Source organism: Rhynchophorus ferrugineus, unplaced genomic scaffold, assembly GCF_030347505.1.
Source record: "Rhynchophorus ferrugineus isolate W39M unplaced genomic scaffold, kcgeb_rfMv2 rfM2, whole genome shotgun sequence".
Lineage (NCBI taxonomy): Eukaryota > Metazoa > Arthropoda > Insecta > Coleoptera > Curculionidae > Rhynchophorus > Rhynchophorus ferrugineus.
In genome coordinates, this window is record NW_027472581.1 from 80,909,272 (window position 1) to 80,932,902 (window position 23,631).

General features: G+C 30.5%; 1 protein-coding gene across 1 annotated transcript in view; it reads left to right on the top strand.

Moving 5' to 3' along the window:
- Positions 1 to 23,631, top strand: part of Gyc88E (Guanylyl cyclase at 88E) — a 175,000-nt gene that overhangs the window by 92,942 nt on the left and 58,427 nt on the right. The window contains exons 5-6 of the mRNA XM_076396476.1: positions 8,078 to 8,201; positions 14,268 to 14,403. Of these exons, the coding sequence (XP_076252591.1) occupies positions 8,078 to 8,201; positions 14,268 to 14,403 (260 nt within the window). The remainder of the gene's footprint in view (positions 1 to 8,077; positions 8,202 to 14,267; positions 14,404 to 23,631) is intronic.

The window sequence follows — 23,631 nt, forward strand, 5'->3', positions numbered from 1 at the left end:
TTTTTTAATTATTTTGAAAATATTTATTATAAAGACGTTAAAACTATCAACATTGAAGATTACAACAACAACTAGAAGATTAAATGATATGAAATTTATATTGTTTTCTATTTCCCAAAGCCGTGCTTCAATTGCTCACGAATGTTTACGTGTTGAACATAACATGATATTTTTCATTAAAAATCGTGATCTTTAAGTTAATTAATGTTTTACATATAATCTATTCTATTTTTTTTCATTATTTTGAAAATGTTTATTATAAAGACGTTAAAACTATCAACATAATATATCTAGAAGATTAAATGATATGAAATTTATATTGTTTTCTATTTCCCAAAGCAGTGCTTCAATAGCTCATGAATGTTTATAGTTTGAAATAATTTGGATCAAGAAATCTAGCCAATGTTTCGATTATTGGCTTACATAACATGATATCCTTCATTAAAATACCTAATCTTTGAGTTTATTAATGTTTAACACAAAATCTGATCCATTTTTTTCATTATTTTGAAAATGTTTATTATAAAATCGCCAAAGCTACCAATACAACATATCTAGCAGGCTAAATGATTTTAATAGGTATAGTTTTTGTTGTGCCTTTTTTAAGATTACAATATTATATATTTTTTATATATCCTTAATTTTAGTTTTCAAAATGTATATTTTGTTGTCTTAAAAGTGTCTTTATTATACTCCACGGAAGTTTATCAGGCGATAATTTATTTTTGGATCTACTTTAAACACTTATACAAAAATATATATTGTTTGTTTGATTCTTGTAGGACAAGAAAAACCTGAACATCTAAAAGAGAAACCTGTAAAATGACAATTTTTTATAATCTCAATTATATTTCAATTTTTCAGGCTCGCCCTTTAATATTTTCTAATTTAATATACTTTGAGCAATTATGGGGCAATAAAGTGTAGAGGTAATAAAGAACCCTGTTCTCAATTATTCTTTTTTATAATTTCACCTTTTCATCGAAATATAATTATAATTACTAGAATAATAAACTTTAGTTAGTGCTAACATATTAAGTATTGGGTGTAAAAATAAATCCCTTCCTTAAATCTGAAAAATACCAATTAAATACTTTGAAATTAATAAATGCCAGTATAGCAAAAGATATTTTTCTACCTAGAGCTATAGAGAAACTACAAGTGGCAGACAAAAACATCCAAAAATGGATTAGACAATGTAAAATAAAAAATTGCATTGAGGAGAAAAGACAGAAGCCTAATTATATCACTTGAAGGATACCCCATTCATCAAGCAGAGTCAATGGAATACCTACGCATCCATCTCGATGGTAGATTCAATACTTTGGGTTGATTATGATGGGGAATACACGATGACTTCAAAATCAAAGGGATGGACGAAGTTATCTAGAATTTCGCTATAAAACATTAACTTGTCTAGCCAATTTGGTTGGCGCAGTGGTAAAGGCGACAAGATGGTCCACCTACTGTTGCAACAGTCACAGGTTCGAATCCTGTTGGGGCATGGTCGTAAATTTATATTTGTAATTGTTCTAGACAAAAGTGTAAAATCCGACAAGGCAAATGATCCCAGATACGCCTGTAACCAGGCTGGGTAAGATCGGATACCTTCTGGGATGATTTCTAAATTGGTCACCCGCCAGTTTCCCTAAGCTTAATGCCGAGGACATTGGTTCGGGGCCCACGTTAAACAGTATGTCCAGTCCAGATACACCCTCATTGGTTAAAAGGAGACTTTAAAATGTATAAAAATGACTTGTATAAATCTTTATTTATTTTGATTTTGCAGGCACCTTCTGAAATATTTGACCGGCACTCATTGACGTAATTTGATAGATTGAACATCTGTTAACACCATAGCATCATCAAATATTAGATATTTTTCCTTTTCTACGCAAGATCTGTAGAATAAATATAAATAAAGAATAAATCCGCAGATATCTATCATAAAAACATATAAGTTCATTTTACAAACCTTTTCAATGCTAATTTAAGTAAAACAAGTTGTCGAAGGCAAGAAATTTAGTGAGAAGCCAAAAGGGTTTGAAGATGTCACATTGAAAGTTCACACAGAACAAAATCATTATGAGAAATCGCTATAAATTAATAGTAAAACCTGAATGAATGACGTGCTAAACTTGCTGTAATTATATTAATAAAAAATACTAAGTAGAAATACTAATACGAAGTAAAAATACTAACAAAATATTACAAAAGAGCCCTCAAAACGTATTTATACACCCTATATTATATTTTGATATATAGATTTTATATTCCGATTAAATATCATTTTAAATATTATTAATCTAAGCTATAAACTGACGGATGCCTTTGAAAATTGCATGTGAATGATTGCCAAAATACATTTTGATCTAAATATACTTTAAATAAAATAAACAAACAAGATGAAATTAGAAGTATTTAGGGTTAAAGAAACAAAAGACCATAAGTCTTTGAATCTAACGTCTAAGTTTTACAATAATATTGTTACGCTGAAGTAATAATTTATGAACGTGGTGAAAATTGTTAAAGTTATTTTGATACGCAAGTGATTTTTTTAATTTTGATCTTTATTCTTTGTTTCGCTGATCAGGATTGCAACAAAAATGTACCAAAATACTCTTATAACTATCACTTGTATCTACGCGATTACCTTTATCCTGTATCTAATAGAAACGCAGTACACAACTTTCAACAAGATATTTTTTCCACTCAATTTTTCGTATAAAATGATTTATCATATAGGTTTTTTCAGATTTTAGTTAGACGCACTCACTTCGTTTTTAGGTCCCGAAGCTACGGACATGTTTAACCGGAATAGATATTTTAAATTTAATAAAAACATACTATATATCACCATTTAAAATTCTAATTTCACTAAATAAACGAAAATTCTTGTTCCAATTTAGAGTAGAAATTAAGAAACGTTTACTAAGAACAAATAACTGTTGGCTCTACTCACACATATTTAAAAAATATTTCTCGAAGTATTCATAACATTTCTGTTATTACTACATATGCTCATTTAAAGGTCTACCAAATTAAACCAAAGCTGGCTGTTGGTGCTATAGGACTGCAGAAATTGTCTTCATCAAATATAGCCATTGTTGACGATCGGCTTCAGATAAATTTAGTCCTCTATGTCTTTATTTCTTGTCTGTAAGTCTCCTTTTTTGGATTTGCTCCTTGCGTCCTCCATCCAAAAGTTCAATTTCCATACAGCAATATCTGAAGAAGCTGTTCCAAAAATATATACATATAATTGTATCTAGATCTGGAATATTTGTATTAGTTCCTCAGCTACGCACTGATTAAATCAGATAAAACTATTTTAATTTTATTTTATAAATATTACTTTTTCTTGATTTTATTAATGAATTGTTATTAAAATTATTATTAAAAATTAATAAAATCAAGAGAGATGATGTGGTTTTGACTGCATTTAATAATTTAGTTGATAGCTTTACAAACTCATAAGCATCGGCAGCTGCAATGTTACATCAAGTACTTTATAAAATCTATATTAAAGCATGTCTGCTTTAACATATCAAGTTCTGCTGTGAATTCTTAGGCTAGATATCTTCTTAGTTTGTTTTACTTAATTTTACTTCAGTGACAAATATTTAGGTCTGTATGTTAGTATTGTTCGAACTGTTTGAAAATTTTGGATGCCGGAACATACACAAACCAAGCTGTAAAAACTCAATAAAATCTCATTCTTCAATCAAATATGTGTCACCTGTACCTGGTTAGGCATAGCTCATCGAAATAATTGATGTACAAGAAACCAAATATTTGGTATTGGCTTTTTGTAATCTAACCATAATGGTAATTCAATAAAACACTTGTTGAAGACCTGAACTTAATTAATAAATTTCTTACTATTTTGAGAATATAACAGGTCAATTGAAAAGTCCCCGGTCTGGCACATAAATGGCGCTACTATAATTAAATCCATATGTTTTTTAGTTAGCCCTAAGCCTCAAAAGATGCTTGTATACATTTGACAGATATCAGATCCTTTATTTTTGAATTATGACATTTGTTCACTGTTTTTTTCTAACATGTTGCTTCACTCAACTTTTGTTATTGTGAAAAAAATGGATAAAAAGGAATTTCGCATGTTGATAAAATATTGCTTTTTGAAGGGACAAAATACAATTGAAGCAAAAACTTAGCTTGATGCCGAGTTATCGAACCAGGAAAATCAACCATCAAGGATTGGTATGCTAAGTTTAGACGTGCTGAAATGAGCACCGAAGACGGTGAACGCAGTGGACACCCAAAAGCAGTTGTTACCGACGAAAATATTTAAAAAATCCACAAAATGATATTGAATGACCGTAAATTGAAACTGACTATAGCAGACACTCTAAAGATATCAACTGAACGTGTAAATCACATATTTTATGAATATTTTGGTATGAGAAAGCTCTGTGCAAAGTGGGTTCCGCGCGAACTCACTTTTGACGAGTTGATGGTTCGGAGCGGTGTTTCAATATGATCAAGCGTAATAAACCCGAGTTGCATCAATATATGACAATGGATGAAAAAGGTCTCCATCATTTCACTCCGAAGTCTAATCAACAGTCATCCGAGTAGACTGCATACGATGAACCGTCGGCTGGAAGGTTTATGGCGTCTGTATTTTGGGATGCGCAGGGAATAATTTTCATTAAATACCTTGAAAAGGGAAGGAGTATTAACAATTACATAGCGTTATTGGATCGTTTGAAGGACAAAATCACCTAAAACGGCCACATTTGAAGAAAAAGAAAGAGCTGCTGCAGACAATGCACCATGTTACAGTGTCAAGTCAGTGAAAACGATGGCAAAAATCCATGAATTGGGCTTCGAATTACTTCCTCATCCACAGTATTTTCTAGATCTGTATTTTCTAGATTTCCTGTTCTCAGATCTCAAAATAATGCTCGCTGGGAAGAAATTTTCGTCGAATGAAGAGGTGATCGCCCAAATTGAGGCGTATTTTGAAGCAAAAGACAAATCGTACTACAAAAAAGGTGTCGAAAATTTGAAGGGTCGCTATAATCACCCTTGAAGAGAATTATGTTGAATAAAAAAACTAGTTTTGGCAAAAAAATGTGTTTAATTGACCTGTTATCTTCCATCATGACAACTCCAGATCACACACGTCTTTAATAATTCGGAAGAAAATTAAAAGAGAAGTCTTAATGTATCTTCGTATTTGTACCGATCTCTACAAAACACTATTGATGAAGTAAATGTAGCTTAATCTCAGCTTGTCACTCAGAAGTATTAAAAGTTTTACTGTTTAAAATTTATATATAAGTCCGTTTAATGTAAATATGAAAATAAATTGCTTTCTTTATTACCGTTTAATGAATGAAACGTTATGAAACTTTATTATTACCAATAATATGTTTTACACAAATACCATCTAAAGGTCAAACCAAAGGCATTTTAGCAGACGTATTACATATTTACAGATATACATGTTTGAGGACTCTCTGTTGATTTTGGACAAGGTTGTTATTGAATTATTTACTGTAAAATATCCCCCTTTTAATTGAAATCCGAAACATCAAAAACGAACGGAAAAGGGGAAGGTATTAAAAGCGTTCTGAATCATTCGTTCGATCTAATCAGCGCAAATAAATTCGCGAAAATAATTAAGTTCGTTTCGGGGAGGGGATGACGGGTCGACGGGGGGAGGAGAACGGTATCGCCGGAAATTCATCAAATTTTCGAGTCGGCTGGTTTACGTTCCTTTTGTCAGGCGGTCGTTATTATATTCTTCAGTATGGGTTTATTGAAATTTCATACTCGAATGCAGAGTGTATTGGCAATATAGCAATAGGGTATATCCGGCGACATATATCTCAATATCTACGATTGCGATTAAAAAAATGGTAGGATTATTTAAAATAAACCAGCTCTCTATTTTTTCGGATTTATTTCGTCCATTTCAAAGTCAATTATCTTGAATTCAATGTTCTTATATAAACTTTTCTTCCAGTATTCGAAGCAGTTAATAAATAATAACGGTTTTGACTAAAAATAATGTACTCAAACTGGTTTTTTGTATTTAAGGAATAACCAAAAATCCCACCGAACTAAATCAGGAGAGGAGAAACGTTTTGAAAAACCTGGAGTGACATTTTTATGAGTAATTAACCAAAAATCAATGCTATGCAAAAATAAGCAGCATCCTAACGAAAAAACAGGAATAAAGTCAAATTACCATTAACTCTGAAATACTATTCTTTATAACTGGCACAGCGTAAGTAATTCTTAATAAACAACAATGGTAATATAATGTATAAAGTTTTTTTCATTCTACGTTTTTGAGAGGAGCAAATATCACTGCAACAAATGGATAGGTTTACTTCTAAACAGCATTGGAAGATATTGAAGATATTGGTTCTCCTCATATAATCATATTTTTGGACGCATTTTAATCTATGATATGTAAACAAACTTAAAAGTATTTATTTACGAAACAATTTGTTACCCTTTTATATCCTGTGTCAGCAGATCATAAATTCGTTCATCCAGAATATCATTTCGTGAGAACAGAACATCTCATAATAATCTTAGAACAATAGGTCACTTCTTGTCATTGTTATCCCACTTCTAAACTGTTTGTTGCTCATGCTGTGAAATATATTGAGAATATTTCTCTAAAGCCTTGCTGTGAAATGTTTCTAATATTTTGATATTGCTCTTGCTTGCTATGCTCCATAGTTGAATGTCATATGTCCAGATTGGCTTGATAATGATTTTGTACACCATTATTGTATACTCATTGCTTTAGTGAAAGTAGCTCTTGACTGTTGCAGACTACAAAGTTTGATGTCGAGTTATTTACGCTTGATGCTTCTGCCAAATTGAAAATTGTAGATTAACCCAAGTTGCATAATATTCTTGTGGGATGTTTTCGTTATGTAATTTCATTGGCTTTTTCTTATTTTTGTTTGCTTCTTGTTTCTCTTCTCAGTGTGTAATTAATATGAGGCTATTTTAATGACCACACACTGATTTGTTTGCCAAAAATTATTGCGATGATCGTAAACTGGTATTGAGTAGATAATGACATCAGCTTTTATTCGTGATACTCCTTCTCATTCGTATTTCACCAGATTGAGCTAAAAAAATTAAAGTCCTTTGATCTTTGAAAATCTTGAAAGAACTAAACAAATAACCAATTGTAACTTTGTACAATCAACGTATTCCTGCAGATTGTCCGAAGCTTGAATACTCAAGCGCGCCCTATCTCATTTTTCCTAGTTTAATATAATACTAATTTTATATTAATTACCTGTTATTAAGAATTAAACCACAAACACAGAGAGAAAATAACTAAAATATTATTGTGTTGCAACAACCTGATTTGAGCTAATATTAAGTCCAACAAGATTTCAAATTACTACACTAGCAGCGAAACAAAAAAAAAGAAGAAAGAAACAAGAAAAAGAAGAAAAGAAAGAAAACAAGAAAAAGAAAAAAAAAAAAAGAAAAAAAAGGCCGAAAGTACATGCACTTTTGAACTTTTTTATGAAAATCTGTGTTGCTACAACAATTTAAATTTACTCAAAGATATAAGAAAAATCTTAAGTAATTGATAATCCGTACCCTTTGAAATACAAATACAATCAGGTCAAAATATTTATAGATATAGTTTTCTTGTATCTAAAAGTAACCACAAATATCCGAACCTGTAAATCAGTCTACCATTATATTTTACAATATACCAATCTGTTTGTTTTATAATATCCAGTAAGGTCAGACAATGCAATCAAATGTTATCTCTTAACCAATGTCTTTAATCAAAATTTACAGTTTATACTCCGCAAAGAATTACAACTGAACCAATTACTAAAAAAATGCATCAATATAATGCTCCTAAACAGAAGATCATAAATCTATACCTAATATTGCTAATACAAGTATTGCCCTTAGTATAAAAGAAATATTTTCAGTATTATGAACATTTTATATCTTCTAATGTTTGACAAAATAAAAATATTATTTTATGTAATTTAAAATATTATTATTTAAATTATGTTATACTTATTTTATTATTTTTCTTTTCCAGATCAGACATGATAGTTCGTAGTATAGGAAATTCACTCATGGTTATATTACCAGATCTGTTAGGAAAGAAGATAACGAACTGGTTCGATTTGGTCCGACCTCTAACGCCTTTCAAATTTAGTTCTGTAAGTAGACTAATTTTATACTCTCTACTATAAATCCAACAAAACCAATCTCTATCTATTTAATATCCATAATTATTGATTATTGTTCATTAGCTGGCGCTTAACTTAGATTAATTTACTCCAAAGTTTCGATAATAATGAGACGTTTATGTTTTGTTTCGCGATAAATAATGTAACGGTGCCATAATTTTGAATATTAATATTGAATATTTAGAGCTAGTCCATGTTGATACTAAACTAACTGATGAAATAACCACGAAATTTTAGATTGAAATTTTCCTATAAAAAGGTATCTTTAAGAAGATTGGAAAATTCCAATTAACTACGAGTAACTATTAAACGTATAACTTTATATTTTCTTTAGGCTTTAAATTATATTTGAAAGAAAACATATTTTCGGGATTTTTTGCGATTTTAATAAAACCGGATGAAAGTTTTCAAAACATCAACCGATGAGGTCTTAGGCAAACATTAAAATCAATTCTTAATCTCAAAGTTTTATCTTACGAAACTGCTAGTTCTTCGCTCTTCTGTTAGATGTCGCTCTTCACGCTAAGGTATTACTTGAACAGCCTCCGGAAATTGAAGGATCTAAGAACTCCCTAAATAGATATTTCCAAGATTTTCCCCAGATGGAAGAAAATGAACAATTTGTAAAGTATTATGAGTGTGTTCAGGTGTTGACTAAATACAATCTAGATCAAAAGATGGACACGTATTACATACTTCACTCCGAAATCCATAATTTTCATTGATTACCTTGAGAAAGAAGTACTATCAACAGCGACTATTACATAGCGTTATTGGACCGTTTCAAGGAAGAAATCGCCGAAAAACGGCGACATTTGAAGAAAACGAAAGTACTGTTTCACCAAAACTATGCACCTTGTCACAAGTCAGTGAAAACGATAGAAAAAATCCATGAATTGGGCTTCGAATTGCTTCCTCATCCACCGTATTCTCCAAATCTGGCCCCCAGCAACTATTTCCTGTTCTCAGATCTCAAAAGAATGCTCGCTGGGAATTTTCGTCGAATGAAGAAGTGATCGTCGAAACTGAGGCCTATTTTGAAGCAAAGGACATGTTGCACTTCAAAAATGGTATCGAAATGTTGAAGGGTCGCTATAATCAGCGTATCACTCTTGAATGAAATTATGTTGAATAAAAAATACTAATTTTGAAAAAGTGTTTAACTATAGTAATGGGGTAATAGTACAATATGGATTTACTGATTTCTCAGTTCAAGTGTTGGTCGTTATGGCTCGATGAAAGCAGGCAGGAACCTAACCTGTGACCTAATATTAGCTGATGTGGTTTTATGTGACCTAATTAAAAAAACAAGGAAATACAGAAATAAAGAGGAGTAAGGCAGTGTTAACTGAGATACCATTGGAAATTCTGTCGTAGTACGTCTGAACCGAAGGATCCAAAGTACCCTTCAATATTTCGAAGTTAACATATTTTCATTATCTTTTGTTTTTTTTTCGCTGCTGGCTCCAGCGCTTAACATCTGGGATAATATTTTTTGGATGTTTTGTAAACGACCATTGTAAAGTGCAAAATTTCCCATGTCTGCAGATTCCTACGAATTTATTAAACTTTTGGGATTTAAAAATAAAAAATATACTTAAAAACTAAATTAAATTTACTACTTCTTTAAATTCATAATAATTGTCCTAATTAAAACAAAACCACTGTAATGTAAACACAAAACGTCTTCCACCTAATCTAATGACCAAAGAAATTTCGCAATAATTGTCCCGTTTGGATAGATTACAGTTACAATTATTTGTACCAGTGCATATGATTACCAGTGAATGGTTTTCCAAGTTTCGATGTCTCCAAATTCTCCAATCAGCTGAACTAGAAGCTTCTGTCCAAATTCCTGTAGATTATGTTAGTTCATAGCAACTGCAGTCTGCCTATTGTGGCCTTACCTTCTGAAAGGAATTTACAGGTAAACGATGTTTTTCAAAATGTGAATGTTTCCTTTGTTGAACTATGAAACTCAAATCATTTATAAATCCTTCGTTAATCATACTACGATATAATAACTGTCAATCTCACGTTGCGAGATCCGGAGTGTTATTTTACTACCACTTTTGAAATATTACGAAAACTATTTTAAAGCACTGGTACCGATATGCGATAATAGGTCCTTGATTCTATAGTCTCGAAACCTACAAGTTCGTTCAGTATGATATTCGTATGCTAGTTGAGAGACGATGCAAATTCGTAGAAACCAATGGACAATATTTACAAGATTAAGTTCGTTGTTGCTTATTTTTTATAAAATAAAACTGTTGAAAATTCTGTAAAAAGTCATACTCCTAAAATGTGAAAGTACCTTCACAATATTAATATTAAATATGATCGTATAGCTGGTAACAAGGACGAGGACGACTTAAAATATCGCGAGCAAACTGAACAAAAAAATTCTAATTCAATTGTTGGACATTTATTGCCATTGTGTTTTTAAGCTAAATCTGACGCCGTAATTTAAAAGCACAATTTTTATAAATGTTTACTACCTAAACCAGACACATAAATAACTTTTATGGCGTCTGTGGTAACGCACCACTCTATATAAATTATTTCGTATATATTTGTAATTTCTTGATATCATTGTTTCCATAGTTTTTTTATACTTTTATATGTGACTAATAGATCTCCCATTCTTTCATAAATATATTCTTAGGTGTTCATATGTATTATATTAATGTTTTCAATTTAAATAGACCTCTAGTAAGAATAATTGGTACAACATTTATTAATATTTTAAGTGTTTTCTATCATTATGGGTACATGGCAAAACCGTGCTTAAAGAATTATGTATTTTTGGAAGCTATCTATTGTCGATCTATGTTTGGACTTTATCAGAATTTTGAAAACATTTGGCAGCCAGGTCGTGCTATATCGATCTGATCAAGTAATAAGAAGACTAGGAATTACGCTGGGTTTAACAGAACTTCCACTTCAAACTGTAATAGTGTATCTTTCATAACTACCATTCTGTCCACGCACAATTCTATATAAATTATTTCGTATATATTTATACTTTCTTGGTGTCATTGTTTCCATAGTTTTTTATACTTAACATGTGGCCAATAGATCCCTCATTATTTCATAAATATATTATTAGGTGCTCATAGGTATTCTATTACGTTTTCAATTTAAATAGACCTCTAGTGAGAATAATTGGTACAATATGTATTAAAGTATTTTCTACCGTTCTAGATAGATTGCAAAACAGTGCCTAAAAAATTATGTATTTTTGGAAACTATCTATTAGTCGGTCCATGTTTGGACTTTTTCAGAATTTCTAAAGTATGTCAACAAGTCGTGCAATATCGATCTAATCAAGCGGTAATCAGAAGGCTCTGTATTTAGCTACCAGGTTGGGTCAAACAGAACTTCCCATTCAGACTGTAACAGTGTATCCTTCATAGCTCTTTCAATGTATAGCCAGGTATCATCAAATAAAAGGATGATTTTGCATCTATTACTAGTAATTAATGGTATTTTTTGCAACACAATGTCGATAAATTTTTTCAGTTCATATCTGCAGTACCCGTTTTATTCAATTTTGGTAGCTCGCAGATCCCACCATATGAAGAGCAAGATTATATGGCCAGAAATATTCCCTGTGAATTACAGACAGTTTTATATGATTGAAATTACCGTAGTTTTTTAAGACTCTTCGTTTTAGGCTTGGCATGCAATGAAAACTCAAACGGTTCTCATATTCAATTAATTAGTGTAGCAACCATTTCCCTTCTACGCTTAAAAAATGTCTAAAAACAGTTGATTTATAAACTGTTAACCTGTCTGAAAGGTCTTGAATCTCAAATTGAATTTTGGATGTCAATGGGAAACTGTTGTTCTATGTAGATAAATGACAGATCCCTCGAATGTAGCAGTTAGATTTGGTTATTTAACAGTTCCTTACATTTATACTTCGCAAATTCACTAATAAATATTGGTGATCAATATACATGCAAACACCGTATACATCATCAAAACTAAAATGGTTTACGTTATGCGCTATATTTCCAGTACTGTTTTTATTGTACGCGTAACTAAATATATACAGATTGACAGATGAATGACAAAATAATTATAGATTTAACAGATTTTCTATATCTTATAATTTTTTAATAATTTGCAAAAAAAAATATATTAAAAGATCATGCACCTCTGAGAGGAGGTCAGTCGGTTTGAGCTTCTTCGTAAACTATGACTTGAGAAAAGGAGTTTTGACAAAAATATATTTTTTATATCTGATAACAAAATAACATAAATTAGAAAAGAGAAAAACCTATTTGGAGAGCATGATAGAAATGTATGATGCGATATAGAAAGATGTTTCATCACAAACATTAAATATCTCATTTTTCTCTCATTATTTTATCTGCATTAGAATGTTATAATATGTAAAAGTTTAAGTGATTTCACTGCTAGACTAGACTATAAAATATAGTTACACAATATTTTGTGAATTAGATTCAATAAAAGTGTATGAGTGGTTACATCAAAATGAACATAAAAAATGTTGATACCTAGAAAAATATGATATATTTTCATCAACCAGCGCCACCTACCATACAACTTTATCCCTAGAGAATGAATAAGGTTCTTTAACTCGAAATTGCGATTATTCTCTAATTAATCATGCCCTCTTGCTGCTCTCACAAGATTTATTAAATATTTTCCTTTGATCCAGATTAGTCGACAAACTAGAAGTGTTATGAGATTAATAGGGAGCTTTTCATCCCGGAATTTGTCGTAATTTTGTTTCGAAAGCAAGAGAATTGCAGAAAATTGCTCTTGATTATGTGTTCTCTATACGAAACAACAACAAAATTTACTCAAGGAATGCTTGAAATGTGTCTGCTTCTGTTTGATTTTATATAAAATTACATTCAATTATTTCTACCATTCATATACTATTTCATTTTTATGCTTCCTCCTTTTTAATTAAATAACAAACTATTTTTTGTTTATATATGTGATGAAATACAATTTTATTCAAAGAATTCGCCTTCTAAAACTGTAGTTCATTCGTCCTTCAGATTCACAGCATTTAGCAAAACTAATGTTCATCTGAAACACCGATGTTGGGTAAATATGATGGTATAGTGAAACACTACTTCCCATTCGATCAAATATAGTGAATTATATGTTATTATATGGACACAATGAACATTTAACTAAACTTTCTTTAATTACTAAACTTTCTCAACCAATTTCCAATTTGTTCAATAAATATATCAATTCCCATTCTCCAACCTTTAATTGATATTGTGAAGCACAGTTGAGTTGTATATAATACAGTAATAAATTTTGATTTTGTTGATTACTTAATTCAAGCTCGATATATACTCAAATGTTTGGTAATTTTTCATTATTTCTTAAATTAAAATATTGAGGGTCATCATTTAAATGCTCTCAATGGAAAGTGAATGTTAGATAAGACATGAGGAATAAGACATAAAACATGAAGCAGAATAATGGTATTCTGTATAAAAAGTTCAATATCCTCAATCCAGTATAAAAAATATTTATTTGGAGTAAATTGATCAAATTTAAAATGATATTATCACATTTATCATAAAATTATCATATCCTTGCTTTTGAATCATTCCAATAATTTTTCAATATTTTGGAATGAGTTTATTGATTTTATACATGACATTTTATGATTCTGCAAAGATTTCTTATGTATGGCATTCAGCAAAATTATTGTAACTGTAACTGTAACTAAAATTGTGTAACTTCTTAATTCTTGTAGCAGTTTTCCGCAACATACATATCCAAATTAAGTTTGCGGTAAAAATGTTTTTTGTGATAAAATAAAAACCCATCTTCTATATATAATTGTACATTCATTGTAGGTATATTACTTTATATACAACAAATATATTCAATAAAAATGTACTGAAATAAGTCCAAATATATGAACGAAATCTAACTAAAAGATAATATATTTTATAAACAGATAGTAGGAGACAAGAATCATTACGAAATATCTCTATAATTGTTACAGACTGAATAGTTTTGTTTCAGATTTTGAATCGTACGAACAACATTTTTGAGCTGGTGACGGTGGAACCCATACTGAATGACAGCCCTACCAGTCACCAAGAACTGATGCTCAGCGATGAAATGGATAACTTGGAAGATAGGAATCTACGACTCAAAGGTAGGAATCATATTCTGCTTTTATAATGATATAGATGATGTAATTAATAACATTTCAAAAAAATTATATTTTATTAGTTTTGTTTTTCAATTTGTGAACGAAAATTATCTTTTAAGACTCAAAATACACTAGGGAACGGGATCTTCCAAAACTTCAGTAAACTTGTTCTACTAATCCCGTATATATATCTCTGAATTGAGAATCTGAAAAACTATCAAAAACCATCTCCGAATCTATGTTTGCATTTAGCTGTAAATAAACAATTTACTATGCACAAAGTTGTAAATTAAAGATCATAATTTTGCGTTATACGATACTCATTTTCTTGTCCCCTTATTTAATAAAATCGCATTAGTTAAAATATCTGCAGCATTTACGCAATAAGCGCTTACTTACAACTATTATGAATTGAAGGCTCAGTTTCAATGTTAACTACTTAACTTGGACATAGCATACAGCAATAATACCTAATCATCAGCAGCGATGAAACTGTAATTAAGTAAAATTGAACTACAAAGTGAGAAGCGTTAAAACACATTTGTACAGTAATTTTTCATTGCTCTTAATTGTTCAACAATTTACGTATTATTTATGATTATTTTTTATTTACACACGTTTTATTTACAGACTTTTGTCAGTTTATGAAGTATCTATAGGTCCGCTAATATTAGACAATAATTAAATATCGACGGCGATATTAAATAAAATTTAAAAACTAATCAAAAAAGAAAGGTTTAACTTATTTTTTTCATTTCCACATTAACTATTATGTATATTAATTATTAATAAGGACAATAAATCCATTTTCATCACCATCATCCTCATCATCATCCATTTCATATACATATGTGAAAGTGTTGTTATTTATTTTTATACTACAATTTCTATACTCAACAAACATGAAAAAATCTATATTGCCACAATAAATATATTTGAAAAGGAAATATATTTAATTATATTATGCATCAGAATTGTCCTTTCTGAACCTTTTTTCCTATATATGTCACAAAAATGTATACTTGCTATCAATATATTTTCAATGCAGATTTTTTCATTTTTCCTCTTTAAAGTTATTGATTCTTTTCATCCACCAAAACAAACAACATCTGATTATTATTTTTATTATAACAGTGTCCTGTTCAGAATAGTCTACTTAGTTGATTGTATTAAAAATGTCACCATTTGTCCGTAACAAATACCAACTAAGACTTCGTTTTAATTAATACATCATGATTAACTTCCAAAAAAGTTGCCATATAATTTATAAAGAAGCATATGTTAAATTGTTCGTTTCAATTTTAAAATACCTCAGTTTACTTAGTTATAGGACATATATTCGTACTTATCCCTAAGTTCATCTTAGAATTTTAATGTGCAAACAAGTTCTAGTAACTCCAGTATAAAGATATATAAAATGTAAAATTGAAGTAATAAGGGGCTTGACGTTATTTTTACTATTCAAATCGGTAAACTATTTATGAATATATCCAAACTGTGTATTTAAATTCAGTAAATAAACTTCATAATAAAAGACTTGCTATTTAAATTGTTGCAGTTAGTCAATTTGTCATTGTTACCTTTTTAAAACCATTACTGGCTTAGAGCTAGATCTTTTGGAAAACAAAAGAGTGCTTCGCTGTCTGGAACGGAACATTTTAGTTTCGACTTCATCCTTACCCATATTATTGTTACTTAACTGGTGCTTTTAGATTCTCATTTTCTACAAATACCTTTAGATACATATTGTAATATAATACCGATCTAACGATAATAATTTCTTAATAAAAGTTTTTAAAGAATGTCACCAAACCTGTCTTAAGCGGCACCTAATTCTTCTGAAACATATACAAACATGGTCTCAAGGTCACCCATGTAAGATCCTCTTCTAAATATAATATTTCTGTGATTAGACGGTGTACATGGATGTCATAACGCACCTCAAACTAACAGGTACATTGGGGAATCAATTTTTCGAATTACTTAGCAATACGCGACGCAACATTTTATTTTATATCCGTCTAGTGATGGCTGTGTTAGGCTTGCTAATTAATCCCATGGATGGATTGCATATGACCAAGTAGGCCTAAATTAAATTGTACCCAATAAGTTGTTATCTTAAAAGAAATTCAATTCTTTATTCAAGTTAGGCTTCGGTCCAGATTCTACACCTGTTGAACTGTTTATATTCACCGATGAATGTGCCTTTCTTAGGGAAATTTAAAGTTACATGAATACATTTTATTATTTCCTTTGATGTGCCAAGCCACAATTATTTTATATTGTATATGGAGATAATTATATAATAACAAATATGAAATAATGAAAGCATGCAAGGTATGTAGTGAAGGTAGTGAAGATGTAAGGAAGTGGATAAGATCAAATAATGGGAAAGCTAATAATTTTGGTGACCCTCTGAGTAATTTATTTCAACCATTCTCGGAGTGTTAAAATGGTACGTGTTACAAACAATAATCCCTTTAAGTTCTTGTGTTCAGATGGTACAAATTGCATTTGACAAAATAGACGTTTTATTTAACGATATAGAACAAAAAATATATATCACACAGTGTAATTAGAAACAACCAACATATTTTAAGAGTTTTCTTTGGCACTTAAGAGTTTTGCCTGACAGAAGACATTCGTAATGAATAACATGATTTTATAATTTATCAAATACCTTAATATATCAGAATAAAAAGACTTTATTTGGTTTTGTATGAAAATTTGATATTTAAATTAGAAAAACAACCCCTATAATAAAAATACAATGTTGGTATAGCATTTAGCAGTGCAATTAGAAACAACCAACATATTTTAAGAGTTTTTTTTAGGCACTTAAGAGTTTTGCCTAACGGAAGACATTCATAATGAATAACATGATTTTATAATTTATCAAACACCTTAATATATCAGAATAAAAAGACTTTATTTGGTTTTGTATGAAAATTTGATATTTAAATCAGAAAAACAACCCCTATAATAAAAATACAATGTTGGTATAGCATTTAGCAGTGCAATTAGAAACAACCAACATATTTTAAGAGTTTTTTTTTAGGCACTTAAGAGTTTTGCCTAACGGAAGACATTCATAATGAATAACATGATTTTATAATTTATCAAACACCTTAATATATCAGAATAAAAAGACTTTATTTGGTTTTGTATGAAAATTTGATATTTAAATTAGAGAAACAACCTCTATAATAAAAATACAATGTTGGTATACCATCGAGATATTTATATTCCAAAAACGTCATAAAAACAACGTCGTACCAAAGAAAACATCGCAACTGCAAAGTTACTTATGACATATTGTTTTACATAAAAGCATATTGATAAAATATCATAAAAACATTGAATAACATTACGTCCCATTACACTCAACGGCATACGTAAAAGAATGTCTATACTGCGTCGTATACGTCCTTTACGGTTATTCCTCTTTTCTTTTCAGTCCGAAAATGACCTTCAATAAAGTAATTTTTGGCCAACGCGGCCCTTCCCCTCTTGCGAATATCTTCTTCTCGGAAGACCTTTTGTTTACGATTTTCGAGCAGCGAAAGTTTTCCGATGGTTTCCCGTCCTTTTATTTGAGTGGGACCTTTAATGACGATCGCCATTAAAATCGACGAGAAACAAACAAATAAATTCGTCCCGGCCCGCCTACCTATAATAAATTGGCGTTGTTCCGAAGTCTCATCGCCAATAAAAATTTGCATTCGCCACTTTAATAACATAATCGTAAAAGTTCGGAGAAGTTCGCCTTCAATTTTCCGAGGAATAAATCGTCGGAGGTTATGATGTCAAGGCCTACATTAAAAAAGCAATCAAATTGCTATTTTTTTTATTTAATTTTTTATTTTTATTTATTAACAAATATTACTCGCTATGGGAAGCAACTCGGAGGTTTAAAAGACCAACTATTGGAGTACCGCCTTTTAAAATGATCATAATTAATGGGTTTGACGCAATGATGAGAAAGCTTACTTATTCGCAGAATATTTAGCTAATCTATTCTAACTGAATGATATAGAATCTACAATAGATACAAATCCTGTTTATAAACCCGATATAGCTATAATAATGATTTCTCCAATCGAAGTTACCACAAAAAATGGTAACCTCAATGCTAAAAAGGCTCCTGAAATTGATGATATTTCACGTGGGTTATTGAAAAAACTATCACAAAAAGCAATCATCATGTTTACATATATATTTAATGCCTGTTTGACAATAAAGCATGTCCCGCAATGTTTTAAGGTTGCTCCAATAATTATGCTTAAAAAATCTGACAAACTGACAGAACAAATTTGATATTACAGACCTATTATATACAGTTATAGAAATACCACATTTTCAGTTTGGATTTCAAAATCACCACTCGACAATTGACCAAGTGTATACATTAACAGCGGTTGTTAAAAAGGCATTCGAAGAAAGGAAATATTACCCTGCACTATTCCTGGACGTTTCACAGGCTTTTACCGAGTATGATATCTGGGATTAGTCCACAAAATGAACAAATTGCTATCTCGAAATTACTGTCGACTTCTGGAAACATATCTTTTTGAAAGAAAATTTAGAATCTCGTATGAAAGGGCATTCCCAATACTTATACCGTTTAGGCTGGCGTTCACCAGGGTAGTATCTTCTGTATCTGATCTATACTGCTGATATCCCAACAACAAAATAAACAGTATTTGCAACATTTTCCGGCGACACAGTTATGATGGATATATATATATCAAAAGATTTATATCCCTAAGACTGTAGAAAAATATAAGTAGCGGTGAACAAGATCTTCAAGTGAACTAGAAAACTGAAAATACAGCTTAATAGCTCCAAATCTGTCCATGTTAATTTTGCGTGACGGCGAAATGAGGAAGACCTAATTATATCACTTGATGGATGTCTGATTCCTCAAGCAGAATCAGCTAAATACATCAGTATATATCTCTATGGTAGTTTAAATTGGAAACAAGATGTCAGACAAAAAATAGAGAAATAAAATTCAACTAGCAACTAGCAAATACAACGTAATTAGAAATAAAACCAAAGATATTTGTTTATCCGTCAATTGTAAGGTCATTTTGGACCTATGAGGTGCAAATATGGGGTTCTACAATAACAAAGTTCTACGATTAATTACCAATGCTTATCATTACGTAACCAACGAAAAGCTGCACGATGACCTCGAAATCAAATAGATATTCGAAGTAATCCAAGATTTTGCCTTAAAATATGATGATGATGTTAATGATAAAATTTGCTAAAAGTTGTTACTCGTTTTAGCAACTGTTCCATATTTGATATTGCTATCAAATCATCCATTATCAACTCCGTTGTCCAAAGCCAACGTTCCGAATATATGATTGTAAATGGTTTAGTTACTTAGAGCATTAAAGCTCAAGAACAAAAGCACCATTTGAACTAAACGATTAACGGATCATTTGAAACAAAAACCAAATTGTGAATCTAAGGCGTCAGAATTATAATAAAATTGTAACTTCCTTAAAAAATGCCCTTTAGATTCTACAAAGAGGTCTAGTCCTTCAAATTAGAGCGATCCAAAAATCTTAAAATGTCTTAACTTATCCCTTATTTATACATAAACGGGCGTTTATTGGCTTCTGTAGCTTTCTTTTTCTTCGACATCAGACTCAGACTTTTTAAACTTTTTCAAATAATTCCCAACTTTTCTCTTTCAAGTTAAATTAAAAAAGTAAGCCAGTAGTTTCTACCAATTACGCTTATTTGCTTGATATTTTCGTGAGGAAAATTATTGACAGATGTTCCTACTGTTAGCGTCGTTTTTAACAAACAGCGGAGATTTATTCGTTCTACAATTATTTTTAATATAAGAAAGGAGCGTCATAAAATAATGTATTATGAAAAATAATTTTTTGCTTCTCATTATTGTTTTCTAAATAATTTAAATTCTATACCGAATATTTTCAAGCTATTCAATACTAGACTGATTTTCGCTTTTATTTTTTAAAATAGAAGTGTTGATTAACTGTGGCAACAATGTGACTTCAACCGAAATTAAATATTCAACAGAATTGTAAATATGTTGTGAAGCCTACGTCTTAGAATTTCCATTTTATCAATTCCATGTCGGCTTTATGAACCTTAATGGTAAGTTAATATACTCGGAGAGCCGCTTATACAGTGGTAGTTAAGTTAATGTAGAAGAAGACAATTCGCGCAAAATATGATATTGAAAATAATTTGCCTACTCTACATAGTAACGTTACGTAATTAAATGTTAAAAACGGGAATCATATATATCGTGATTTTGTATAATTAAATACAAAAGAGATTCTCCAGCATTTAACTAAAAACAAAATAATAGTTACATAATATTCTCGTTCCTGCTCTTTGAAAGAATATAAGTATAAAAATGTAAGGAAGAAAATGTTTCTTATCCGAAGAAGAGATACATGATTATTATAAACGGTTACTAATTTGAATATCAACAACATTATTATCAATGCATGGCCTGCGCTTGGGGTAGTGTCTGTTCTTCACCCAATATTCTGCTACTGCCGCAGGACTGAATATTTATAGTTAAATCTCGCCGCAGTTGCCAGTTAGTTGCAACTGCCATCTCAAACAATGTAAATCTCCTATTTTGTAGAACGTTGATATGCGTCTATAAAAGTCTATTTCACTACCTAAGTCTGTGCGACAGACATGTTGTCCACGCCATTGAAATCTGCGTCGTTGGATATGGTTTTAATTTGTGAATCAATTACCGCATCTTAAAGGAATTACTTCATTTCTAATACAATGTCACACCAATTCATTACTTCGGCGATAGATGCCACCTTCTTTTCCCGTATTACTCATTCCAAATGCTCCTGTATTAACTCAAACTGGATCTCGTTAAGGTTCAGTGAGTTGTAAATGCTATGATCATTTCTTCGTTAATACATAGACTCTATGGTTTTTCAGTATTGGTCATATTATGAAGAATATCATAAGAATCAACATATGTAAGAGCGAACATTAGATCAGAGGCTTTGTAACATTATATTGAACGCCGTATATGTTTTTAAAAACTACAATTGTTTAAATTCAGTGGAGAGGCATCTCCTAGGTAAACTCTGGCTTGGACGTTAAACGTATTTGACAAAATATTATGCACTCACACAATGGAATCATTATAAGACGCCGTAAGAGGAAATATATTGAAATAATTTATATTTATGTCATATTAAAAACAACGATTCTGAACATTTTTACAAATTAAGAAAGATCGAGTTTTGCATCCACGATTATTAGATCGGGACACCGGGAGGGACATAATGTAAACAAATTAAGTTGAAAATGCGGAGGACCCGAAGCCGGATGGCTCGAAAGTAATTCAGGAAAAGATTTAATGGCAACTCTCACCTCTGGCATCGGGTTTTACCGCGGCATTAGACAAATCCGTGCGAATTTACGTTTAAAGCCGCTGAATCGAACTTTCGATCGCGGAAATTGAAACCTTTCGATCTTTCAGCCAGACAGTAACTACGATTATACCTAATTTCATTACAAACATATACTAAATAAAACACGTTAAATGTTCATAAGTATGGAACTTTCATTATTAAATTAGAAGAATCGTATATTTTTGTAAAATGTTTGTGTTGAGAAGAGAAAACAATGTTGAACAAAAATAAGTTATTTTCTCTCATCTTTGCGTAAATTAATGCACAAAGAGGAGTTTGTTCATTCAAATGAAATATTATAAAAATATATAAACTAAAAGAAATAAAATCGATACGTATTGTTAAAAATAATTATGAACTATATGACTTACTAAATGGTATGTCCGGTTTAGCTGATAGTGATTCCTTTTCTTTACAATTACTTAACTATTCTGATTTTGTTCTTCGATTATTATTATTTTTTGCTCTTCTTAATTGGACGTTTCTGTTCTCGCTCTCGACACTTGACTGTTCTGTCAATTCTATAATTCTGTACTCACTTTTCTATTGCCAATCCTGATATTCTGATCTTAGTTATTTTCTTAGCTATTTAACTGTTTACTGATAAATTCTATTAACCAAGCCATACATCTTGTTCTATCGCTGAAGTTTCTTGGTGGTCACTAAAATGAAACTGTTCTTTTGGACGTAAAAGTATCCAGTAATTTTTTTCTTCTCTCTCCCAAAGAAAGTATGGGAAGGAAAACTTATAAATCCGTCTCCACTTAGGGCAAGGTTGAAAAAAAAAATCATTTGTAAGCGCACGTAAACCTCAAACATAAACATATCTTTTATAATATTTTCATTATTACATTCCTAATATTAAAATGTAATGATGCATATTTAGGATCATTATTCCATTGTTTTTTTCGCACTACAATTTGCCAATTTAAAATTATTTACAATAAACTGATCCGTATAACACAGATAATCAAACAATTAATTCCGTCCTTTCTTCTTTCAAAATTAATATGAGAAGGTACTTGTACATATCCGACCGTAATAGCAATTACTCTTTTCCGTTCGCGACTATAGATTGTCTCAACTGTTTTCACTCAAAAGGTTCTTAACGTTATTTATTAGGAATAAATTAGTTTTAAATATTTTTTGGAATATAATCAAAAGAACATGTAAACCTTGAACCGTGTTACTTTTTTCTAACTTCAATATCTTCATAGTAATTTCAACTGCATCCATATAAATATTTTCTTATATTCATATTAAATGTTTTCAAACATATATTATCGTAAATAGGAAATATTAAGTTATCTAGTATTTAATTAATTCGTATCATATTCATTGAGTAGTAACACCAAAGACGCAGAAACAATTATAAAAATTATAGTAATAATAGAAAGTGCGTATCATAAATTTGCGAATTATGAATATTTATTCCTAAGTATTCAATGTCAAAAAATCTTAACTGAAATTGACTTTTTTAGAATCTGTTTAAAAAACGCTTAATGTAAGAATTAAAATTTTCTGTAGTTGGCCAATTAAAGCTTTGATTTGATCGAATTATTTAAATTATGTTAATTGACGATATATTAACGTTACGTAATATCTTCTTGAAAAGTTTTCCGTGGTCATAACATACCGACCCTCTGGTATCCGATACCTACTTCATCGTCAAATAAAAAATTAAGCAACATATTATAAATGCACCGTTAGACACATAACAAAATATTATAGATTTGCTCCCATCTGATGTCGATAAAAGAATAAACCTAATACCATTGTCAAACTTAGG